At 41.5% G+C, this 23959-nt stretch overlaps 1 protein-coding gene across 5 annotated transcripts in view; it reads left to right on the top strand.

Moving 5' to 3' along the window:
* The window catches only part of PDZD2 (PDZ domain containing 2), a 202559-nt gene that overhangs the window by 121337 nt on the left and 57263 nt on the right, over positions 1-23959 (top strand). For all 5 annotated transcript variants that reach the window (XM_072992868.2, XM_072992869.2, XM_072992870.2 and 2 more), the window contains exons 3-5: positions 7721-7863; positions 8956-9088; positions 16651-16818. In XM_072992868.2, the coding sequence (XP_072848969.2) occupies positions 7721-7863; positions 8956-9088; positions 16651-16818 (444 nt within the window). The remainder of the gene's footprint in view (positions 1-7720; positions 7864-8955; positions 9089-16650; positions 16819-23959) is intronic.

Below are 23959 nucleotides of genomic sequence, written 5' to 3' on the forward strand. Positions count from 1 at the left end.
GATCGCTTAACGTTTTTTAAATAGGGCTAAATTCCCTTTGCGAAACGCTTACCGATCTTCGCAAAACGAAGCCCGACGATCAGCTGTTCGGCGGCCAAAATGGCTGCCGGAAGCCCGGAAATGGCCCAAAATGGCCGCGCGCAGCGTTTTCGCGCCCTCGTTAAGCGAGGCGAGGGCGCGAAAATGGCTGCCGGCCATTACGAAGCTTCGCTGAACGGGGTGAGTATTTGGCCCATTTGGAACGCATTAAACCATGTTTAATGCGTTCCAATGGAAATCCCTGCCCCGTTCAACGATGCTTCAGCATGCGAGGCACCACTGTATTCTTCTTCAACTGTTTGGTACTCAGAACTGGGCATAGTTCTGAATCTTGTTCAGTTTGGATGACATGACAGTCTGTGATTCATTAAAAAAAGAAAGAAAGTGAAAGTTTCCTCAACTCTTTGTCCTGGCTGCGCCAAAGGACGAGAAAACCGTGGGAACCTTGTGGCGAGACTTAGCATATTCCAATTGCATAAAACAGTTATTTATCATTACATTAAAAGGTAGCCTATTAAATGGTTCCCACTCCCCCTTCCTGCAAGTTCTAGAAAAGTAATTTTGATTTTATGGTTGCTTGGCTTATTTATTTTGTTTTTAATTTCCTGAAGAAACATAGAATTCCTGTCAAAAGTTCCATGTGAATTTCACACCACCCACCCCATAGACTGCATAGTATTATTTACCTCATGTACAGATATGATATTGAATATTACCTTTTGTCCTTACCACCAGCCACAATTTATTCATATGTTTGAATTGCACTTCTGCCTTTTAGCTCAAGGAATTTTCAAGATTGCTAAGAAAATAGTGAAATACAGCCCAAACGCAACAAAATAGTAAAAGCAGTAACTCCTACTTCAACATTTTTTATTTATAGCAAAGTTTTCTTCAAATATGTTTCATTTTGCGTATGTGCATTTTCTACGTGTTTTAAAAGACCAAACTCATCTAATGTGAGAATAACACAAATGTTCCTAGGATAGGCTGTGTCTTTGCTTGTGATAGGCAAAGAGCATTTGGTTTTGTTTTATTAATGACCACGTTTTGGTTCTTATAAAATCAAGAGGATTAATGGTCCTACTTTGAGCCAAGAAAACTTCAAGCCTCCCTTCTGAGTTCCATCTCTACAGCAGCTGTATCACATACTTTTAATTCAATATGTAGATGGGTCCAAAGATAGATGCATATTTCTGATGGTCAACGGTTTCCTGACGTTAGTAGATAATCCTGGGAGCAGCATGAAATTAACAAACGTTATTCTTGCTTGGGTTCTGTTATATAACAGAGATAACCCATTTCCACACATAATGAGACAGAAAATGATATTCTTGCCACTTTGAACACAGTTTAATTGTTCTTGTAGCAAATGTACATGGAAATCTATGTTCCTTTTAAATGCAAATTTCAGCCAGATCTCTTTATTTGATAAAAAAAAAAAAAAGTAGGCAGTTCAGGAGAACTGAAGATAGGCATGCACAAAGGCGCACACATAACCCATAGGATATAATTCACCCTACGGTGAACTGGCAAGCAGGGACAGATGTAACTTACCCACCAATTTCAGGGTACAAGGTACTCACCTCCCCTTAGAACACAAGCCTACTCTACAAAGAGTAAAGATAAAGGATTAGCACAATACCAACCATTGCAGATAACTTTTAAAATTTGCAATAAATTGCCAAGGGCTTCTTCTTCCCTATAATCTAATAACAGCATGTAAAAATGGAAAATTATGTTAAAACCTACTTGTAGATGACAGACTTTACAGTAGATCCTGATGTACAGTAGTTTCTGTAGTCATGTTAAACTCCCTTTCCCCTCCAGTTTAATGGCTCAGGAGTGCTAACAAAAATGCCATGATCTGATTAAATCAGTGGGGCTTAAACATGACATTTTTGCACTGGATTGCAAAGATTCCTTTACAGACGATAGTTGCAGAAGGCAACTTAACATGGAATAATGAGGTAGTATATTGGTTGTTGTGGGTTTTTCAGGCTCTTTGGCCGTGTTCTGAAGGTTGTTCTTCCTAACGTTTCGCCAGTCTCTGTGGCCGGCATCTTCAGAGGACAGCAGTATGTTCATTGTACAGCTACATCCTCTAAAGCAGTGGTCCCCAACCTTGGGCCTCCAGATGTTCTTGGACTTCAGCTCCCAGAAATCCTGGCCAGCAGAGGTGGTGGTGAAGGCTTCTGGGAGTTGTAGTCCAATAACATCTGGAGGCCCAAGGTTGGGGACCATTGCTCTAAAGAGATTGCAAAACTAAATGCAGAGTGCCCCCCCCCGAGAACTCTTGGCCTCTTATGAAGTTGTTATATACAGTACTAGCAAATTAAATTAAAAGTGCTTTGAAGATGAGCTATAGAGCAGTCACCAAATACCTGTTACAAAAAGGACAGCAAAATCTTTCTCTCTGCTGTCCAAGAAGTCAGAATTAGGTCTAAATAGTGTTATATTGGATACCCAGAGTGGCACAGTGAGGAACTCAGTGATAGACTCAGACTTAGGAGGCCTGGATTCTAATTCCTGCTCAGCCATGGAAGCTCACTGGGGTTGTGGAACTGGTACAACCACTCCTTAAATATCTCATTTACCTTGAAAGCCCTATTAGGGTTACTATAAGTCAAGTTCCAACTTGACAGCACATAAGAACAAACAACAATGCCTTATATTATCAGAAGATAGATTTTGAACATTAATAGAAGCCTCTTGGCAGTAAGAACAGTTTGACAATGGAATGAATTAAGACTACGACTACAAAAAATGTGGGAAATGTTACAGAATTGGGAAGGTCTGATTCACATTTTCCCACTGACCACATGACTAGAAGCAAATGCAAATCAGCTCACCCAAATCCATAGTTTTCCCTTCTGCTGCTGGAGCTTCTACTTTTTTCCACAGCAGATCCATTCACATAGGTTCAGATGGTGTGATTGTTTGAACTGATGTAAAAAGGTGCTTTAGTTAGCAGAGTGGTGCAGTGCTGGGGGTGGGAGCAAAGAGGCTGATACTCCAAAGTATGCAATTTCCGTATTTACTTACTTTAAGAAAAGCTTGTTGCCAGTGCTGTGGCATCTAGAACACAAGAAACACATGAAAAAGAAAGAACTGATAGGAGGAAATTGCCATTCAACCCTTGTCTACAGCTTATTAAGATAGTTCTCCTGTAACCATGCTCCTGCAGACTTACATTAACAGGCTTGAAAAATTTTAGAATGTCTCACAAGTTAGTCAAAAATTTCACCAGTCAGCATGACAGGACTATAGCCTTATAATTTATGTTTAAACTTAAATTTAAATTTAAACTAGGCACTTTCTACATAACAATGCTTACAAACCCAAAATAAATATACCCTCAGACTTGGGTTGCTTTATTACCTGCATACCTGTGGGGTCATGAAGCTTGTATTTTGAATGCCTTTCTTTTGAATGTCTCCAGCAAAAATAAAACTGAAAGCAAAAGCACCTGGCCTCTTTAAGGAGCCAGGTCGTTCGGTTGAAATTGGGAGCAGGGAATCTCCATATTCTCTGGCATGGGACTACTCTACATTCTCCTGCAGAGCTATATATCTATGTGCCGCTCAAACTCTCTTCTCGCGAGAAGAGGGCTGTTTTTCCTTCCCCAATGGGAAGGGGGAGTGAAGGACTGCAGGATCAGAGAGAGGGAGAGAGAGGAACTGAGGGTAAGGAGGGCGGGAGCTCTGGCTCCTCGAGCAGCGTTTTTTCACTTGTCACAGACAAGTGGATTTTTCAAGCCCTGTACATTAACAAGATGCAGACAAGGCTGTTTAGCCAATTTCCTCCTCTCTGTGTTGCCAGTTAATGTGAACAGATCCAGGGAAGCGTGAGTTCCTCAATGCAACGTCACAGTGAGTGAATTCACATTTCTCTTATTGTGTTTGTGTAGTAGCTAAAGGTGAGTGGATTCGTCCCCAAAAGGTTAGCTGATTAGGTGGCAATTAATTTTTCTGTGTGTTTCACTTGTCACCTAGGGCAAAGGTGGCCACTATTTTTGGAAATCGTTGGAGAACTCCATTCTGAAATATGAGATAAAGCTGATGTCATATAAGCATTACCACTATGCTGCGCTGATATGGTTTTGTTTTGAGTTTTCTGAGTTAGAGGACAGACTACCACATCATGCTGGAGAGCATTTATGCATTTCGTTCTGCCCCTAGAGGCAAGGATAAGGGTCTTCAGGACTCTGTATAGTCTAGGATTAGTTTCCATCCATCCCTCCATCCCTCCATCCATCCATCCATGTCACGTGTAGGTTACCTATGCCTGAAAGCAAGGGGCTATCTTGATTCGCTTAACAATCAACTTTCCACAGAGTATCTAGTCTTCCTTTGTGGCCCACCATAGGTATGATATGTGGGAGCTGATTAGAAACAAAACCTTCACAACTAAGGTTTAAACTATATGTCACAGATAACTGTCATTACAAGAGGGAATTCCTTAAGGGCTGATTGTGTGTGATTGTCACAGCAGAAGCTTTTGTGGCCTCACTGAGTTTGCAACTTAACTTGTTATGCAATTGGTCTTCAGAGCATAAAGCACATTCTTAATCTTCAAGTCTGATTTCACAGTGAAGGAAGACTGTCTCTTCAAAATTAACCTGATTTCTGCAATAATTGTAAATATTTTTGGGACAAGTTTGGCTTTGATGATAAGAAATAGTCTTAGCAATAAATCAGTTAAGATAACTCTTTGTCCCTTGTGGTGATGCAGAAGACCTTCTTGCCTGAGTTCCTGGAGAGGTGCTGTTAAGCAGAGCAGTCAATACTGGACTCAGGGCCACCCCTACTGTTGGGCAAAAGGAGGTGGTTACCTCATGGCTGAGTGGTTAAACTGCAGTAGTGCAGCTAAAACTCTGCCTATGCCCCAGGCTCATTCCCAGGTAGCTGGCTCGAGGTTCACTCTTCTTTCCCTCCTTCTGAGGTCAGTAAATTGAGTGCCCAGCTTGCTGGGGGCACACACAATGTATTGCCTGCATAATTAAATTGCAAGCTTCCCATAGAGTGCTTTGGGTGCTGTGGGGCGGTATATAAGCCACACATTTTGCTTTTAAGTTGCAGATGGTGGGATGTGTCAGCAAGAGGCTGGAAAACAGAGCTGGGTGACACATAGCTTTCTTTAAGCCCCTGTCTCTCAAGCCAACCTTCTGTCTTCGGATGTGATGGGGGATGATATCTGCCGTTGTCAGTGTTGAAGGAAAAAGGCAAAGTTTGTCCTTTTTTTGCCCCAGTTAACAAAATATCTTACACTACCCCTGACTGGGCTACATGGCCAGATAGACTGACCTGGTTTAGGACAACCTTTTACTTTCTTATAATAAACTCTTTGGTCTCAAAACGTATGGGGATATATGAATGGAGTCATCTAAAGGAGGCCAGAATGTCAAAATACTGCAGCACGTGACCCTGTTTCACGATAATCCTTTTTAAAAAAAAGTTGAGCAGGAAAGTGCCACCTAGCACTGGAACATCTTTTTTTCTGCACACTGTAATGTTCAGTTATTGCAAATGCTCCCTTCTTCTGCTTGAAACGATGCCTAGCTAAGTGCTTGAGGCCTGCTGTCTGCAGAGCACTGCCTGCTGCTGACAAGGAAGATGTGTCAAAAGGCAGCCATCTTGCTTTTTCCACAAGTGCTTCACCTTTGGAGAAAAGTTGCTCCCAGGTGCAGGAAAAACAGCTGTTATTGTACCCTGAGACAGCGGTCTCCAAACTTTTTCGGTCCGCGGACCAGCTGGGGAAGATGGGGCACCCCAGCGCTTGTGTGCATGCATAAACTGGTGTGCATTCTCTCTTGCATGAATGCCACACCGCCATTTGTGCATGCGCAAAAGCATGCTCGTGTGCATGCGTGAACAGCGATGCAGCGTTTGTCTGGGCTCACATGTGTTCGTTCGTGTGCGCAAATAGTGGTGTGGCACTCGCAGGTGCAAATGGGATGTGTGGGGGTGAGTGCGTGCAGGGGGTGGGGTGGGAGGTCTGTGCTGGCTCAGGCCACGGATCAGCACTGGGCTGCGGACCAGGGGCTGGGGACCTCTGCCCTAAGATAATAGTACCTCCACACTCTGCACCCCCTTCCAAACAAATTACCCTCTCCTTCAAGATACTGTACGTTGGCAAAATACAAGGGCTGAGAAATGTGATATGTGGAATTAAAGGCACTGTTTTCCCAAGTGAATATCCAACCTGTAGCCAGAGGTTTTGTGGTAAGAGAAACCAGAGGCAGAGCAGGGGGAATTAGTGCAGAAGGTAAATGGGCTGCAGTCCTATACACGTAGCTAGCTTGGATTTGGTCTCACTGATAGATTCCAAGAGCTATAAAAGACTGCATTATTAATTGTTCTTTTTTAAACCAAGCAGTTAGAAAGACTGTTTTCTACATGTTTTTTTACTTCAAGGAAAAGTAGATAGATACATTGTGTGTGTGTGTGTGTGTGTGTGTGTGTGTGTGTGTGTGTGTGTGTGTGTGTGTGTGTGTGTGTGTGTGTGTGTGTGTGAGAGAGAGAGAGAGAGAGAGAGAGAGAGAGAGAGAGAGAGAGAGAGAGAGAGAGAGAGAGTGTTCTGATATACCAGTGTTCCCACCCTGCTCTGAGCTAGAGAAGCTCTTCTGAAAATTCAGACAGTTTCCCTCTCCAAGCTGGTTTTGATATTTTGCGTTCAGCTAAAAGAGACATTGTGTTGTAATAGAGGTTTAAAATGTGAGCGGTGAGTTGAAAAAATACCAGTTTGTTTGGTAAAGACATAAGAGAGGGCCTTTTCAGTGGCCGTTTCCAGACTATGAGATACCCTATGGAGGCAAGCAAGGTTGGCAACCTCTCTAATATCCTTCAGTCAGCGTACAAAAAACCATTCAGCAGCTCCCTGATAAGGACATTCGAATTGTTAACTGTAGTTACAAATTTTAACTGTAAGGTCTTTTAATAATTTTGCCACATTTTGTTTTAACATGACATGTGATTTTATATATTTCAATATTGGCAATGACTTTTGTTTTTGTCTTACTTGTTTTGTAATGAAACTAAGTCTCCTTGTGTCCCTGTTTCTTGGAGAAAGGTGGGATACAAATCAAATTAAATAAATAAATAAGCAAGAGGGGGTGTGTTGTTGCAGTTCAGTGTGAAATATTTGCAGTAGTACATAAAAACTGCTAACATCTTAAATGGGTACTCTTCCTGCTAGTATGTTTACTTACTGCTTTTGTGTTGTGCTTTTGTACAACAGAAAAGGCCTTACAAATTATTATTTTTAAAAAAAATTAAGACAGCCCTTTACAGTAAAAATGGGAAAGAGGATTGGGTGGGGGGAGAAAACAAACAGACACTAATTCTTAATCTCATGAAGTCCTGAATATTATGCTGCAGTGTTTCTCTTGACACAGAAAAAAAACATTTGCATTTAAATATTTAGACAGCATGTGCAGAAAACCAGCCCATGTCACCAAATCCATATGGTGTAATGGTGGACTATAATATTAAAACATGGCTCCCCTTTACTGGCAGTGGTCTGAGGATATGTGCCTTTTTGTCTTTCCAAGAAAAGAGAGTCATTGGCTATGCATACTACGTCTCAGGCAGACTGGAAAATACAGATACTGTGTACTATATACAGATACTATATGCTTTCTTAAATAAAAAGAACACGAACTCTCTGCCAATTCTCCTCCCAGCAAGAAGGCTGTCGGATATGGAAGATGACCATGATGAAAGGAACGGATGGGCTAGGGATCCAGATCACTGGAGGTCGAGGATCAAAGCGTTCTCCTCATGCCATCATTATTGCACGGGTGGAAGAAGGGGGCTGTGCTCACAGGTACGTTTTGCTGTGTTCTCATGTTGTGTCAATCTGACTATTCTGTCCATTTGTGGCATTTTGATAAGTACAAATTCAGTGCCTGAAAGTATTGTTGAATGCTAAAATGATTTATTTCTTAGGTGTATACTCTGCTTTTTCACAAATATTACCTTCCGAAGTAGTTTATAATTGAAATTTAATTGAATATAATTGAAATCAGAACAAAATAGAACTAGTGAGAAAGGCCAACCTAGCAAGAGGAGGAGTGAGCAGCCTCAGGCTGCTGATTTTGGTGTCACAAAAGGGCCATAATGGTTGATTGTTACAGAATTTTTACTGCCAGGGCAGGGCATAGAGGACTGTGGGACTTCTCCCTGTCCGGGGGAGGAACAGTTCTTTCAAATGTCTGCCTTTTTAAAAAAATCAGTCTGGGAATCCTGCTTATGTAGCATATTGTGGGGTTCCCTCCACACAATTGGAAATTAGGTCAGGCATTCACCACATAAGCCTTGGCATGAAACTATAGTCCATTGCCTGAAAAGAAGGAGGCCAAGCGAAGTTGGCCAGTGAAGGTCCCATTCAGTCCTTTGAAGATGATAAGCTGCTAGGCACTTTAAGTAGAAGGAAGCTGTGCAGAGTCAACTCCTCCAGAGCAGGCATGTGAGTTAACTACTCCGTGGAAAATGTAATATTAAAGCTGACCTACTTACCAGTCATATCGCTAGTGTTTATAAAGTGCTCCGAGATGCTCCAGAGAAAGTGTTAACTAAATGTGAAGTGACTTGATTATTCATTATTAACAAAATACAGACGATACCTCCTGCATTCGGCTGGAAATGTTCCCTCTGAGAGGGGGTGGATGGGGACAGAATTTTCAAACAAAGCCCTGGCATTTATTCATATATTTTCCTCAGCTTGAAGGGGGGAAATCAATTGCTGGAAAAGTATTTTAGCTGTAGCCACACTGTGTTGTTGTCTCTGAGCACCGACAGCAGAACATAACCTTTGGAAGCAGCATGTAATGCCTTCCCCTTAAGCTTTCAGAAGCGGGATATGTTTTTAATTATTTGTTTTAGAAATTATGAATACTTGTCCCTTTTATTTCCTTAGGGATGGTAGGCTGAAAGTAGGTGACGAGCTGTTAATGATCAACGGTCAATCTTTGGTTGGACTGTCCCATCAAGATGCTGTTGCTCTTCTCCGGTCAGCGGAAGGCCTTGTATACCTTGTAGTTGCAAGCAGGGTAGGTAATATCCCATATGTGATTATGTATGTTGATATGTGCCCAGACAATTCTATAGATATCTGTAGGCGTGTGTTTGTGGGCAGGAACTCCCTGAATTGTGCCTGGGGAATTCTTGGAGAATTCTGGGAGTTGACAAAATCTGAATGGCTCATCCTTAGTATTTGTTGCATTAAAACAGAGAGCAGAGAATGTAGTTTGAAACCATTCCCACCACATGTCAGATTTCAAGTCTTTCTTCACACTATCAGAACTCAAGAAACTATATTCCTAAGTATCAGAAGTTAGGCATGAACAACAGGGAAGGACCGTCAAGCTCATAAAGTGCCATGCTGAATGAGACCATACGTCTGTCTGGCCCAGGCAGGAGAAATCTTTTGTCTCCGAAGGATGTGTAGAAACAAGGAACAGCAGCAGTGGTGGGCAGGGCCAGAAGCAAAACTGGGAATGGAGCCCTATGCAAAACTGGGTATGAATTGCAACACTCCATAAAAGTTTCAAAAGCCAATTAAAAACTTGGTTGTTTAAACAGGCCTACCCCCCAGTCAATTAAGTCATTTCCCTTTTCTCTTTATCTTTTTTTTATACCACCATCTTGGAAACCTTTAATTTAGAACTAATTAGTATAAATGCATTTTATATGTTTTTTAACTTGTTTTAACTGATGTAAGCCGCCCCGAGTAGACGTTGTCTAGAGGGGCGGGGTAAAAATTGAATAAATAAATAAATAAATAAATAAATAAATAAATAAATAAATAAATAAATAAATAAATAAATAAAATAACGTTTTTACTCTGTTCTTCTGAACCACCCTGTCCCTTTTGTTTTGCTCTGAGCTTTCAGTAAGCCCAGTATTGTCTGCTTAAACTGAGAGTGTCTTTCTAGAATCTGCCTTTCCCAATCTTGTGATCTGAGACCTTTTCAACTGGAGATGCCAGGGTCTGAAGCTGGTAATTTGTGCATGCAACACATGAATTCCACCCCTGAGGTTTAGCTGCATCTCCACTTAGGAGCCTCCAAAAGCATCTAGCTGTCCATTGCTGGAAAAAATTCACAGGATTAAATGGATCCTAGGATCTTGGACCAGAACTCCTAGAATTGGGTAATAGGCACACTGGTTGGATGATTCTAAGTCTTGTAGTTCAATAAAGGTAAACTTTTCAAGCCCTGATGATAATAGCATAAATACAGCCCAGTTTGAGAGTCCATGTGTAACATAAAATCTACAGTTGGACAATATTATAGATCTGGGTTTTAGTCTTTTTCTTATAGATCAACATGACAATCTTCTGCTTTGTGTGTATGTGTGTTTAAGATTACCGACCCTCAGATTTTAAAGCACAGCCACTTAAACAGAAAAATGAACACATGAATAAAAACGCCTACTGACTTATCTGCTTAGATTCAAATCTGTTATGAAATATAAACATATTTCAATATATATCAAGGCAAGTCTCAAGACGTATGCACTTCTAGTGGCTTTTGCAACATTTCATTTGAGGTTGTGAAATATCAGTCGGGCTTAGCAGCAATGTTGCCAGGGGATTTTTAGGGAAGCAACACTTTTCATCCCCTCTTAGATTGACAGTTAAACCATTTGTAGTGGATGTGGATGTGTTTGCATTTGTGTTAGACAGTTTGGGCTTGATTCCAGGAATCAGATATGAGCCCACACTTCTTCTTTGTGATCTCTGTGAAGGTACACAAATGGGTTAAACTGTGCTTGTGCAGGACTCTTCGGAATATTCTAGAGCTTAAACAATTGACTGATAGAATGTTTCCCCTGTGGTGTGCATGCTCTGTCCACCCATGATACCTCAATTCCTTTTTGCCACCACTGCAATCAGAATCTTTCACGACACCTAGAGCTGTTTTCAATTCTTTCACGTCTTCTGGTTTTGATTCTGGCCTGGTTTCTTGACTATGTTTCTGATCTCTGGAGTATTTTGACTTGGACTGTCTCGATTTACGATTCTTGGATTTTGGATTGGCTACTGTTGTTGTGTCTGGTTTTTCTGACCTTTGGACTGATATCATTTGCAATTTGCATTATGGACTTTGTTGTAACAATTTTGGCCTCTTATCTTTCTGGGCTATAATTGTTTCCTGTGAGTTCTTCCCTTTTTTCCCTTTCCCTCTTTCCACCTGCTCCCGCCAAATTTTATGGCCTCATCAGGCCCTTTCAAATGCTGTATGTCGTGTGCCAATAAGATCCCCTTCATGGACGGCCACGACTGCTGTTTATTTTGTTTGGGGGAAAGACACCAGACGCACTCCTGTTCGGAGTGTAAAAAGTTAACCATGCCCGCACTTAAGCTCCACTTACAGCGGCTCCACTCGTATCTTTGGGGGAAATTGTTAACACACTCAAGCCCGGCAGCCATAGAACCTACCGTGACTCTTGCTCCTCCCACTCCTCGTCCTGAACCCGCTGCCTCGCCAGCTCCTGCTGCCCCTTCTTCAAGAGCTTCTTTGAAGGCGTCAAAGCTGAAGAAGTCATTGGCATCTATATAGACACTGATGTCGAAATCACCATCTATTAAAGACCCCAAGAAAAAGAAGGAGGTGGTTAAGCATCTGAATCTTTTCAACCTCGGGAACTCCTTCCAGTTCGAGTTTCCCTGCCATCACTGATACTTGAGGAATCATCCAGGGAGCTTTCTGATCCTGACTTACTTTCTGAAAGGGATGGCTCTGTACCACCACCGCAGATGCAGGCTTCGGTATCAGTTCCAAGCCTGTGTCCAAGTCATGGCCATTCTGAGGGTAATGCAATCTCCAGCCCGGCCTTGGCCCATTTGAGCCCTATGTCAATCAGGTGGGCAACAGTGATTCAACTGTCGAACTCGGAGGTGTCACCACAGCAATCCCCTCCTCGTAAATGTCTGGTGAAACGTCAGCATATTTCTTCAGGCCGACAGCTTCCTCAGCATCGGGAGGTCATACTTCTTCCATGTCCGTCTCAACGATATACTTTCACGGAGTATGAGGAGCCCCTTTTGTGTAGAGGTTGATCAGCATGGTGGGCAACGTTAATATCATGGGGATAATTTTGATCCCTTATACAACACCGGCAATTAAGTCAGGTCCAAGAGAGTGTGATATGTCTATGCCTCTCCTTCCGGATAATCTCCATCGCCTTCACCACCTCGATGACAGCATCGAGAAGTTTCTGTTCTTCTCCAGAAGCATGCTATTCAACCTGTTTATTCTCAAGAAGCACTAGATGGCTTCTATTCCCACTATTTTATGGTTCCCAAGAAGGACGGTGGACTGTGACCAATCTCAGGCTACTCAATACTTACCTTCATCCAAGGCATTTCCAAAAGGTCACCTTAAGAGTCAGTCATTCCACTCCTTTCTCCAGGTTATTAGTTTGTGGTGATAGATTTACAGGACGCTTACTTTCATATTTCCATTCACGAGCATCATCGCAAATATATCCACTTCGTCTTCATGGAGTCAGCATACCAATTCTGCGCCCTGCCATTCGGGCTTGCCACCGCCCCAAGGACCTTCATGAAGTGTTTGGCTCCAGTAGCAGCCTACCTGCATCTACATAATATAATGGTCTTTCTGTGTATAGATGACTGGTTGATCGTCACTGGCTCTTACACCAAGGTACAAGAGGATGCAAGCTTTGCTCTCCAGACTCTGGCAGATCTAGGCCTCCAGGTCAACTTTGTGAAATCCCATCTCCAGCCGTCTCAGACCATGGACTACATTGGTGCTTGCCTGGATTCCAACAGAGCCAGGGTCTTCCTTCCTTCTGAAAGGATGCACAAATTAGGTCGGGCTATTCATCCATTCTGCCCATACGCCAAGGTTTCTGCTCATCACACACAGCATCTCTTAGGCCTCATGGCTTCCACTATGTCTGTTCTTCCTCACACTCAGTTGAAGATACACTCTATACAGGCATACCTGTCTCAGTTCGATCCTCTGTTAGACAACCTTGCCAAATGCCTATGTGTGACTCCAGAGTTAGCAAGTCAACTGACATGGTGGACTTTTGTGCCACTTCTAGTTGGCTGACCCTTCAGCTGACAGTCCAGATCATGACGGACACCAGCCCAACAGGTTGGGGCGCACATTGTGGCTCTTACAAGATCCACGCCCTGTGATCCAGCTCGGAGAATCTGCTACACATCAACCACCTTGAGATGTTGGCAGTTATCAAGGCTCTTTGTGCTTTCTATACTCTTGTGGTTGGTCATGGAGGCACTCACTCTTTGTCCCTTCTGTATTTAGCGATCCACCTTTGGGAGTGGTGCTACGATCACCACATATTTCCGGTCGCCATCCACGTATCTACAGAGGAATTATGTGGCTGATCGTCTGAGCCACCTAACCACTCAAACTCATGAATGGGTTCTTGACGACTGTGTTTTCCCATATCTGCAACAAGTGGGGCACACCAGCCATCGATGTCTTTGCCACTCAGATCAACACAAAATGCAGCAAATTTTGCTCTCGAGCAGGGAGAGGCACGGGCTCTTTGGGTGATGCCTTCATGGTGACCTGGGATGCTGTCCTTCTTTATCTTTTCCTCCCATCCCACTCATTCAACAGATGACTGTCAGGATCCGCCAGTTTTGAGCCAATGGCATCCTGGTAGCTCCATGGTGGCCTAGGCAACCATGGTTTACCACCCTCAAGACCATCGCATCCGACTTCCTGAGGCTGCCTCCCCAACCATTCCTCCTAACTCAGGACGGAGGCAAGGTCTGTCACCCTGACATCGAGTTGTTCCATCTTACAGTATGGAGGATTCTCCCAGTATAAAGGAAGTGTTGGACAGAGCTAGAAAATCTTCAACCAAGTTATTATATTCTTATAAGTGGTCTGTTTTTACCAAATTCACTGCTTCCAAAGGTGGTTTGGCAGTTCTAGCTTTGTTAGATATTCTTGTTGCTTTCCTACTTATCTGTTTTATTGAGGGCTGCGACATTCTACACTGAAGGTTTATATTTCAGCTGTTGTTTCTTATTAGCCTGTGGGTTCAGAAGCTTCCTGTTTATTCTCACACCCAACCCTGAAGAGGTTCCTTCAGGGTCTGTGTAACATTTGTCCAGCTGTACAGCCTCCAATCCCTCAGTGGTCTCTTCAAACTGTTTTGTGGGCTCTTGTGCACCCACCATTCGAACCTATGGCTTCTGCTCCTCTAAAACTTCTTTCGATTAAGACTTTGTTTCTTGTGGACGTTACGTCTGCACGGAGAGCAAGTGAGTTGGCTGCCCTGCAGTCTGATGCCTCATATATACAGTTTCACCCGGACAAGGTCGTCCTATATCCTAATTTGTCCTTACTTCCTAAAGTGATTTCGAGTTTCCATGTTAATCAACCTCTGATTCTCCCCACATTGTTTCCTAATCCCTCTTCCAATGTTGAGCGCATGCTCCATTCCCTTGATGTTCATCGTGCTTTGGCCTTTTATATTTCTAGAACTAAGGGCTTCCCCAATTCTCCTAGACTGTTTGCTTCCATGGTCCACGGAAAGGTTATCTGGTCTCTCCTCAGATAGTTTCCAGATGGATAGTTTCTACCATCACTTTAGCCTATGAGCTGGCTGGCAAGGCTCCGCCAGATGTATTGAAGGCACATTCCACTAGAGCTGTAGCTACCTCGACTGCCTGGCTGCGTGGCATTGAAGTCTCTGACATTTGTCGATCAGCTACTTGGTCTACACCGTTGACCTTTGTGACGCATTACAGGCTGGATGTCAGAGCCAAAAAGGGAGCAAGTTTTGGAAGGGCTGTGCTGACTTCAGTTTTACTGTGACGGCCCTCCTTCCAGTAAGTGAGCTTGCTAGTCACCCATTTGTGTGCATTCACAGAGACCACGAAGAAGAAAGAGAGGTTACTTACCTGTAACCATGGTTCTTCGAGTGGTACTCTGTGAATCCACACGTTCCGCCCAACCTCCCCGCTGTCCATCATGGGTTGTCTACAGCTTTGTAATTCTCAGAGCAATGACAGCGGCGGCAAAAAAGGAACCAAGGTATCACGGGCAGGTGGAGCATGCGCACCACGGGAGAAACATTCTATTAGTCAATTGTTTAAGCTCTAGAATATTCCAAAGAGTCCTGCGCAGGTGCAATTTAACCCATTCGTCTGGATTCACAGAGTACCACTCGAAGAACCATGGTTACGGGTACGTAACCTCTCTATTCCTGAAATTCTTTTAAGATTCCTGCCACGCCTGCACCTGTACAACTGACATGAATTCTTCTAGGAGAAAGCCTTGCCAGGATCTCTCTCAGGTGAACTGAAGTTTCACCTGGAGGCAAGAGATGCAAAGCACTGCTGCACCCATGCATGTGCAGCACTTGATCTTTTTGCTTGATAATTGACTCTTGACTTGAATTTGTGAACTGAACTCTGTTAATACACAAGCATTGTGATTGATGGAAAGTTCAACCTTTGACATTGGTTCATTCACACATGTGGGTAGCCTCTTGCTACTGTAGTCAGCAACTGATAAATCAGGCCCTCAAACATCCTTTTGCCTCTAAAGGATCATTTAAATGGAAAAGTTGATGAAAGAACTGGGTGGTACAATGGCACATGTGTGTCATTTTCACCTTTTAAAAAATTACTGTTTGTTCTCATTCAATATCCAGCCCCAGAGATGCAGCTCTTCGTTTTTAGAGTAGTACTCTGAGTAAGTTATAGCTTGTAATGAAGCAAGTTGGTCTTGTCTCTTTACTCATGGGTAGTATGTCTGTGTCTTGCACATTATGTGATGAACTGTTTTCTTGTCCTATCAGAAAGTCTTTTGTTTATTTTTCCCCCTTCTAGTAAATTATTAGCTTTGAACTGTGCCATAATTTTGTATAGCTGTGCCTTCGTAAATAAATTTAATTCTGCATTTTTTAAAAGTACAGAGTTATAGTTAGGCAAACCTTTAGAAAGTATGAGCAAATAACTGAAGATATAAAAATTAATAAAGTATGTTAAATATCTTAGAATGTTTATTTTGAAACATTTTAATTTGACACATTTAAGTCCAGTTTTTACTTGAGTTAGCTCAGGATGGAATACATGATTGGCTTCCTTTTAACTTTATCCTGACAATAACCCTGTGAGGTAGATCAGACTGATAGAATGTGACTGATCCAGAGTCACCATCTGAGTTTCACAGCTAAGCGGGGATTAAACTTGGATCTCCTGAGTCGTAGTCCAAAGAAGAAGGCAACTACGCACAGCTGTTAGATAATTGGTATGTAATAAATATATTTACAAGATAAGCCATTTTAATGGCTATTGTGAAAATGGAAGTAAGCTGCACTAATCACAGAGTTGATTGTGTTGTTTGTTTGGGCTGGTTCATGTCACACTTTCTCAGAGAAATCAGCTGATCTGTGAGAGCTTTAGAGACAAAATATGTGCATCATGTTGTTTGCCTACAATGCCTTAAAGTACTAAAAACCAGTAATATCTCTCCTAGTGTCTGCCCTCACTATCAATATAATATGATCCTAATAAGGACTGTTCACATATTATTGAAGCTGTGGACAAAAACAAGTAATGCCAAGTACTTTTTTACTTCCTTCCTTACAGGAAGGAGCAGAAGAGGATTTTCTTAATTATCCATCTACGAGTTTGCCGGACTTAATTAGCACCTGCTCTGCTCAAGACACAGGCCCCTGGACAGACAATAAAGAAAATGAAGAGCCAGAGGAGGAGGATGCCAAAGGAAAGACCCCAGTGCCAGAAGTCCTGGAACCTGTAAGTATGCATAGGGACAAATGAGTCCGCCTATTTATGATCCCTTGTCATCTTGCGTGTGTCAAGCCATAAGTCCATTCCATCAAATATCCACATCAATCTGTTGGGGTTTTTTAGTGCATTCATTTTCACACACAGTTCCCCAAATATATGCACTTTTGCACACCTTTCCCCAATGTACATATTTTGTATGCATTTTAAAAACTAAGGACAGTGTTGCCAAAAAAGAAAAGAAAAAGACAGTGAGTGACCGAAAGGATAACTGCATCTTGGTCTGCATATGAGTCTGGAAAGTGCAAAATAGCTGGGTTGGTAGAAATGTACACGAAGCAATATCATTCTCTATCTCTACCTTGGATGAATATTTCTGAGCTCAAATTGAAGTTACTTGTCTACTTCAGCAAGCTATGGCTGCTCTGGAAAATGGTGATAAGGCCACAAATTGCCCCCTACCTCCAATAAGATAAAATTGTCATTTTTTACAATGATGCAGTGCCCTGGTTCAAACAATAATGTCTTGATACATGGTGCATTTGGTATAATGCCAAGTACACTTTCCCTCCTCCCCTTTTTCTCATCTCCCTTGTGCTGTAATGGAAAACATCTGCAGTTTGTGAAATCATTTTCTCATTACATACAAAGTGGGAAAGTGTGATCGGAGTTCTGACTATAAACCAGGAGGGAGAGTATCAGCAAAACACACTTTCTCAGTCTAGTAATTCACAGTTGATAGGACAGAGATTGTTTGTTCTGTATGTGGGCTCTTTCCTGGACTGGGCTGCCATCTATGGGTGTCCTTGTTATGTGCCTTTAAGACACTTCTAACTTTTGGTAAACCTATGAATGGCTAACTTCCAAAATGTCATATCATTACAACCCCGCTCAGCTGTTGCAAACTCAAGGTTATGGAGTCAATCTATCTCATATTTGGTCTTTTTCTTTTACCACTGCTTTTCATTTTTCCTAGCACAGTATTGTTGTTTCCAGTAAGTCTTCTCTTCTCCTGATGTACCTCAAACACAACAGCCTCAGTTTAGATATTTTGGTCATATATAGGAAGAAAATGCTTAGAGTCTTCCCTCACTACTGTTTCTTTTCCTTAAAATAGTTCCCTGCAGAGGCTACAAACAAACTCTATCAGTCTCATTGGTTTTTTTTAAGCTACAGTGGAATGGGGCATGTTTAGAATTCCTACATGCACATATATGTGATAGCCCTAATCCAGATTGCATCAGCATATATTTACTGTAGAGAAAGAGAAAAGATGAACAGAAGAGCTGGAAATAAGACTCACGTGCACATGTATTTTGTGTGACGTGTGTTTTAGCCTTTAGTGGCATCAATGTATGTAGTGCATTACAGAGGAGCAAAAACACACAACAGGAGTTTTAACATGACATTTGACAGTGCGAAAGAAAATAGAAGAAGTGAATAAACTGATATATGTGTAATAGAAAAGGAGTACACATATCTAGAGACACAACAGCTTAAATCAAAGCTTAGCTGCTATACAAGATAAAGGATTGAGCCAAAGGCTTCAAAGAAGAGGTGAGGTTTGAAGGAAGAGAGAAGAAAATAAGAGGAGCTCTTCTATGAGACCAGATGCCTATGAAGTCTAGTATGCTGTAGAAAGCTAAAAAGTGGGACACAAATACAGTAGAGCTGTCATTTTTGCAGGCAGTCCAAGGCAACTTAGAATGGGCAGTCCTGTTTGGGAACAAAATGCCTTTAAGCAGCTGAAAATATTGTTGTTGGAGAAGCAAAAAAGCAGACACAATATATCATGATACAAAGGCAGCAGAATTAGACCCAGCAAGATTCCAAGGATTTGATTGACCAATCTATTACAGTATTTTTGTATGGCAATCCATCACCTTTTGTTCTCTGGATGTCTTACGGAACTGAGAATTAGTTAAAGACAAGGCTTTGGGGATGAATATGGGAGAGGGTAGATAACCAGGGTAGGAATTTGAGAATTGTTGTCCCATGTTTGAACAATGAGGTATGTGAGTGATCTTTGCTGTACAGCAGGGAGGGGTCAAAGCTGGGTGATAGAGCACATGTTTTGGGGCAAAACCCTGTTGCATAAATTTACACCAGTGGAAGCCAATGACATAATCATTGTCATTATGTTAGAACTGCAGAAATGGAAGGGATCTTATGGATCACTGAGTCTTGTCTCTGTCAAGGAAGCACAGTGGGGAATCCCTCTCCTAACCTCTAGCTCTGCAGCCAGATACCTAAACAAACCTCTGAACTAATACCATCAGCTTGCGCCAGGAAAATTTGATTTAAATTAATTAAAAGTTTCTTGTACCTACCCACCCCCCAGACTCAGAGGCTCTCTGGGATTCTCTTTTGCACTGGGGAAGCTTTTGAGAGCTTTGGGAGTCGGGAGAGGCTTTAATAGTTAAAAAATGCTGCTTCAGCAGCAGCAGCAGTCTCAATCCTGGTAGGGACAATATGTCTGAAATATTTGGCAGTTTGAAGGCTTCCCTCTCATTGCAAAACTCCCAAAGACTTCCCCAGGGCAAAAGAGAGTTTGTTGAGTCTTAGAATCTGAAAAAGCTGGGGGTGGTTGGATATGAAGCTTTTAATTAATTTAAATTCAATTTAACAAGCACCGGCTGACAACTTTATCTAGGTCCCAGTTTCAATCCCTGATGTCCTCTGGTAGCTGTAAGAGAAAGTCCTACCTACTGCCAGTCAGTATAGACGGTGCAGAACTGCATGGTTTAATTTGGTGTGTTTACAGTTTTGGATGGATACAGTAAAATACTGGTATGAGAACAAAAGTCTAGAAAGGATGTCAACCCACAATGCGGCACTACTATAACATCCTTTGTTGATTTAATGTTTAAGACATACTAGGAGCTCTTCAGTGCAGTAACGTATAGGATGTCTGATAATGCACACTTACGCAAGAGCATACAATTGAATAGGATCACCATCTCCCCAAAGTAGTTTATAATTAATGGTCATAAATTATTAAAATACAATGCATATTTAATTAAAATTGCATTTTAATTAGTGAGCCGAATGCATTTGGTCTGACATTAGGGAGAAAAAGGCTGCTGGTTAGCTCTGAAATGAAATAGTAATTGAAAAGACAAAAGAGAAGGAAAAAGGAAGAAAAGATCTGAGGCTTAGCGGCCTAATTGTATATTGTTTAAAATCCAGTAGTAAGTTGAGTTGGCCCACTGAATCAATGGAATTTATGGGGGACTTGACTCACCAAATGCCCACTGGTTCAATGAGCCTACTCTCGTTGTGACTTACTATTGGATTTCAGCCACTGCTTCCTGGGGGTGAAATCTGAAAAGATATATCTTGTTAGACAGCAACTACATTAGTTAATACAGTATATGGATCTAATATATCTTTTTTCAGAGAGGCACCTTCATGTAGAGCAATACTGTAATATTTTCAATGCCAAACACTGGTGGTAAACAAGATCTGTCATTTTGCTTGCCCTTGTGAATTTCACAGAATTGTATAGTTGCATTTAAAATATTTCAGAACTTTGAGAAGTTACTGGACTGAAACTTCCAATTTCTGCCCCTAAGTTCTGAGATTTTAATCAAAAATTAAGTTTTGTAAGTAATTGTTCTAAGCTTGATGAAATGTGCACCAACCTGACTTTTCTCACATTATACCTAAAGTATACTGACCAGTCTCATGCTTAACTGCTGTTCCACCATCAGTAGGCTGTACGAAGGGAGCACAAAGATTTAGAAACAAATCAATTGAAGCGAGGGGTATTTGTGACTACTGTTTGGATTTGTTACTGTATAGGTGGAAGCTTAGCTCATAGAGATGTTTTCTTATGGCTTTCACGTTGCAGTACTGAGTTATTCGTCAGATCTTGTTAGAGGTCTTGAAGGCAATTTGTGAGAGAACCTGTAAATGTACAAGTGTTGTAGGAAATAGTTTATTCTGAAGTATAAGCACTCATGGTGAAATTCACCCTTGCTGTATCCTACAGGAAAGTCCCAAAATGCAGGCACCTTTCTAGATCCATGTCCGTTTTTCTGTGCGCTCTTCACACAAACACATGATATAGTTTGTGTATTATATGTATGCTTACATTATCTTTAATATGTACTTTATAAACATTGCATATGTTTGTGTTTACGCAGAGAGGTAGAGAGAGAGGAAGTTGATACAAAGGAGCAGAATTATTCGGGAGACAGAGATATTATGCTGTCTGTCAGAGATATTGCCTTTCTGGTTTATTTAAGTTGTTACCTATTGTAGCAAACAAATTTCACAGCTGCGTTTTAAAAGAAAGCTGTTGCTTTGTTGCAAAGAAGAAAAGTAAAGCTTAGTACTGTATATTAAAAATAAAACTTCACAAATAGAGTCCAAATTAATGAAAGTCAAGTTTTAAGACCAAGACATGCAGCCCATTAAAATATTTCAAATTGCCTTATTATAGGATCGAGGCAGCTAGTCAGTCCAGAGCTTACTGATGCTTGTGTTAAATGTGTGTTGAATATCCGCAACTCAGTTTAAGGTTCATTTTAACATTCATTATTTTTGATGTTCGTATTTTATAAAAATTAAATTTCTGAAGTACTACAGATAGGTTAGTGCTGGGCAAAAGGAAGATAAAATAAATTTTCTAACAGTGAATCCTGTACAGCTTCATTTCCATATACAGTACAGTACTGGAAGATTTCTGGCACTGTTAGGCTGTTCAGATTCCTACACTTTTATTCTGCTCCTGAAAGATTTTCTGCCTACAGTTTGGTCAGAGGCAAGCACTAATGTTCAGATCTAGTTCTTGTCTTATGTATGTGCTGCAAACTATGGAACTAATTATTAACAATAATTGCTGTTTAAAATGTTGGCAAATTAGCGCTCCCATTTGAAAGACGGCTAGAGTATGAATAAAAGCAACCAATGAAGAATATTCTTTCATTCTTTGATGCTAGAATTCTGTGCTCATTGGGCTAGACTTTTCCTGGTAGATTTGCTTTAATAGTCTTGCACCGCTTGTTTTTGTATTAAACTTAGTAGAGCAAATTCTCATCTCATCTTAGTGTTATATATGGTCAATATGCGATTCGTGTAGTCCTGCTGGAACATAACGCTCCTGCTGGTAATGACAGAAACAGGATAGCCTTAGTTAAAGTTTAAAAGCCATTTCTGGTGTGGGCAGCTGCATTTATAATTGGCTCATGTAGTCTGCTTATGTTTGTGATGAAACTGTGCCACTGAAAGTATCTTGAGTCAGGGTGGTCTTGCATTTTGTTAAGTTATATTTCCTTTGACCTTGTTTCTATCACAGTTGGAGACCCTTTGTACCTCCAGACATTTGATTTCCAAACCTACCCAGCATAGTTCTTGATAAGAAATTATGGAACTTGATCGAATCTTGACTGAGCTCCCGTCGCTCGTCGCAGCTCCTGCCAACCTAGCAGTTCAAAGGCATGTAAAAATGAGAGTAGATAAATAGGTACCACCACAGTGGGAAGGTAACAGCATTCCATGTCTAGTCACGCTAGCCACATGACTATGGAAACTGTCTATGGACAAACACTGGCTCTATGGCTTGGAAACAGGGATGAGCACTGTCCCCTAGAGTCGGACATGACTGGACAAATTGTCAGGGAGAACATTTACCTTTTTACTCATGGTCTCATATACAGAGAATTCTAGTTACATGAAAAAGGAAGCACACCCTAATGAATTCTCTAGTTTTACATATCAGTACATAATAAAAATCATCTGGTCCTTAGCAGATCTGAAAATTAGGTAAATACAACTTTAGTTTTTCGCACATTGCTTCTCCATTTTGGATTTATTTTTGTAAAATAAATCATGACGTGGTGTAATATGTCATGTGTTGTTGTTCATCTGAAGTTGTATTTACCTAATTTTCAGACCTGCTAAGGACCAGATGATTTTTATTATGTCCTGGTATGTAACCAATAGAATTCAAAGTGGGTGTACTTTCTTTTTCACATGACTGTACATGCATTTGGTGAATCATCAACCCTTGGAACAAGTTTCTACAGGATGATGCCTTGTACATGTTCTAAACCAGAGGTCCCCCAACCGTGGTCTGAGCCAGATTGGGCCGCGGAGACAGATTGCACTCCCCCCCACGACTCCCCCCTGCACAGCTCCTTTGCACAAGCGTGCACGAGTGCCTGTGCCCTTTTTTGCATGCATGTATGTGTATGCAAGTGCTCCCGAGCACCCCCTGCACCTTTGCCCATGCATGTGAGTGTGTGCGCGCGAGCGCCTGCTCTTTCACGCATGCACGTGAGCACGGGGGGGCCCTGCCATTCCCAACCAGTCTGCAGTGTAAAAAAGGTTGGGACCATTGTTTTAGACCACTAGTCACATTGCCCCCAAACAGCAAAGCTGTGTTGGCTCAGGACTGTGATAGTTTCTAATGCAACACATCTGGAGGGACCCGATTGGGGAAGAATGCTTTAGATGATGATGATGATGATGATTGTTGTTGTTGTTGTCAAGTCCCAGGAAGATAAAAATACATTATTGGATAAAATCCATAATATCAAATAAGACCGAAAGACATTGGACAAGACAGGCCACCATCAATGTACCATCTGGCTCTTTTAAGGCACTGAAGTTAAAAAAGAAGTTTCTAAGTTACCCAGCAGCATTGAAGGATATAAAAGCTTTCAGAACATCTGACTAAAGTGACTCCAACACCATTATGACTTTGCAGTGCATCTGTTATTAGCTTAATGATAATAGAAATGCCATAGCAGCAAAATTTCCCCTAATATGTGGCTTGATCACATCTGCGCTGTTCTTTCCCAGAAAGTTATTGCAGCTCCTTTCAATTCAATCCCTGCCAGGGTGAGTTCAAAAATTTATTTTGAATGCGCTGTGCTTTGAAAAGCATCATCTACGTAATTTGAGAATTGGCCTTTAGACCATTTATTTTGGAATGTAATGTGCTTCATTACAGTCTCCTCCTCCTGTGAGCACCTCAACATACACCGCACAAAAGGCATATGGAAAAATGCTTTGGGCGTGATACTTACATTTCTTGTTTTCTTCAGCGATATAAAAGGGATGTTCTCAGAGCCATAAATACTCCTAGTCTAAAGGGATCTGCTTTAATCTAATGTTTGCAGTGTACGTGCAGAATTTGTTG

This window comes from Pogona vitticeps, chromosome 2 (assembly GCF_051106095.1).
Source record: "Pogona vitticeps strain Pit_001003342236 chromosome 2, PviZW2.1, whole genome shotgun sequence".
Taxonomy (NCBI): Eukaryota; Metazoa; Chordata; class Lepidosauria; order Squamata; family Agamidae; genus Pogona; species Pogona vitticeps.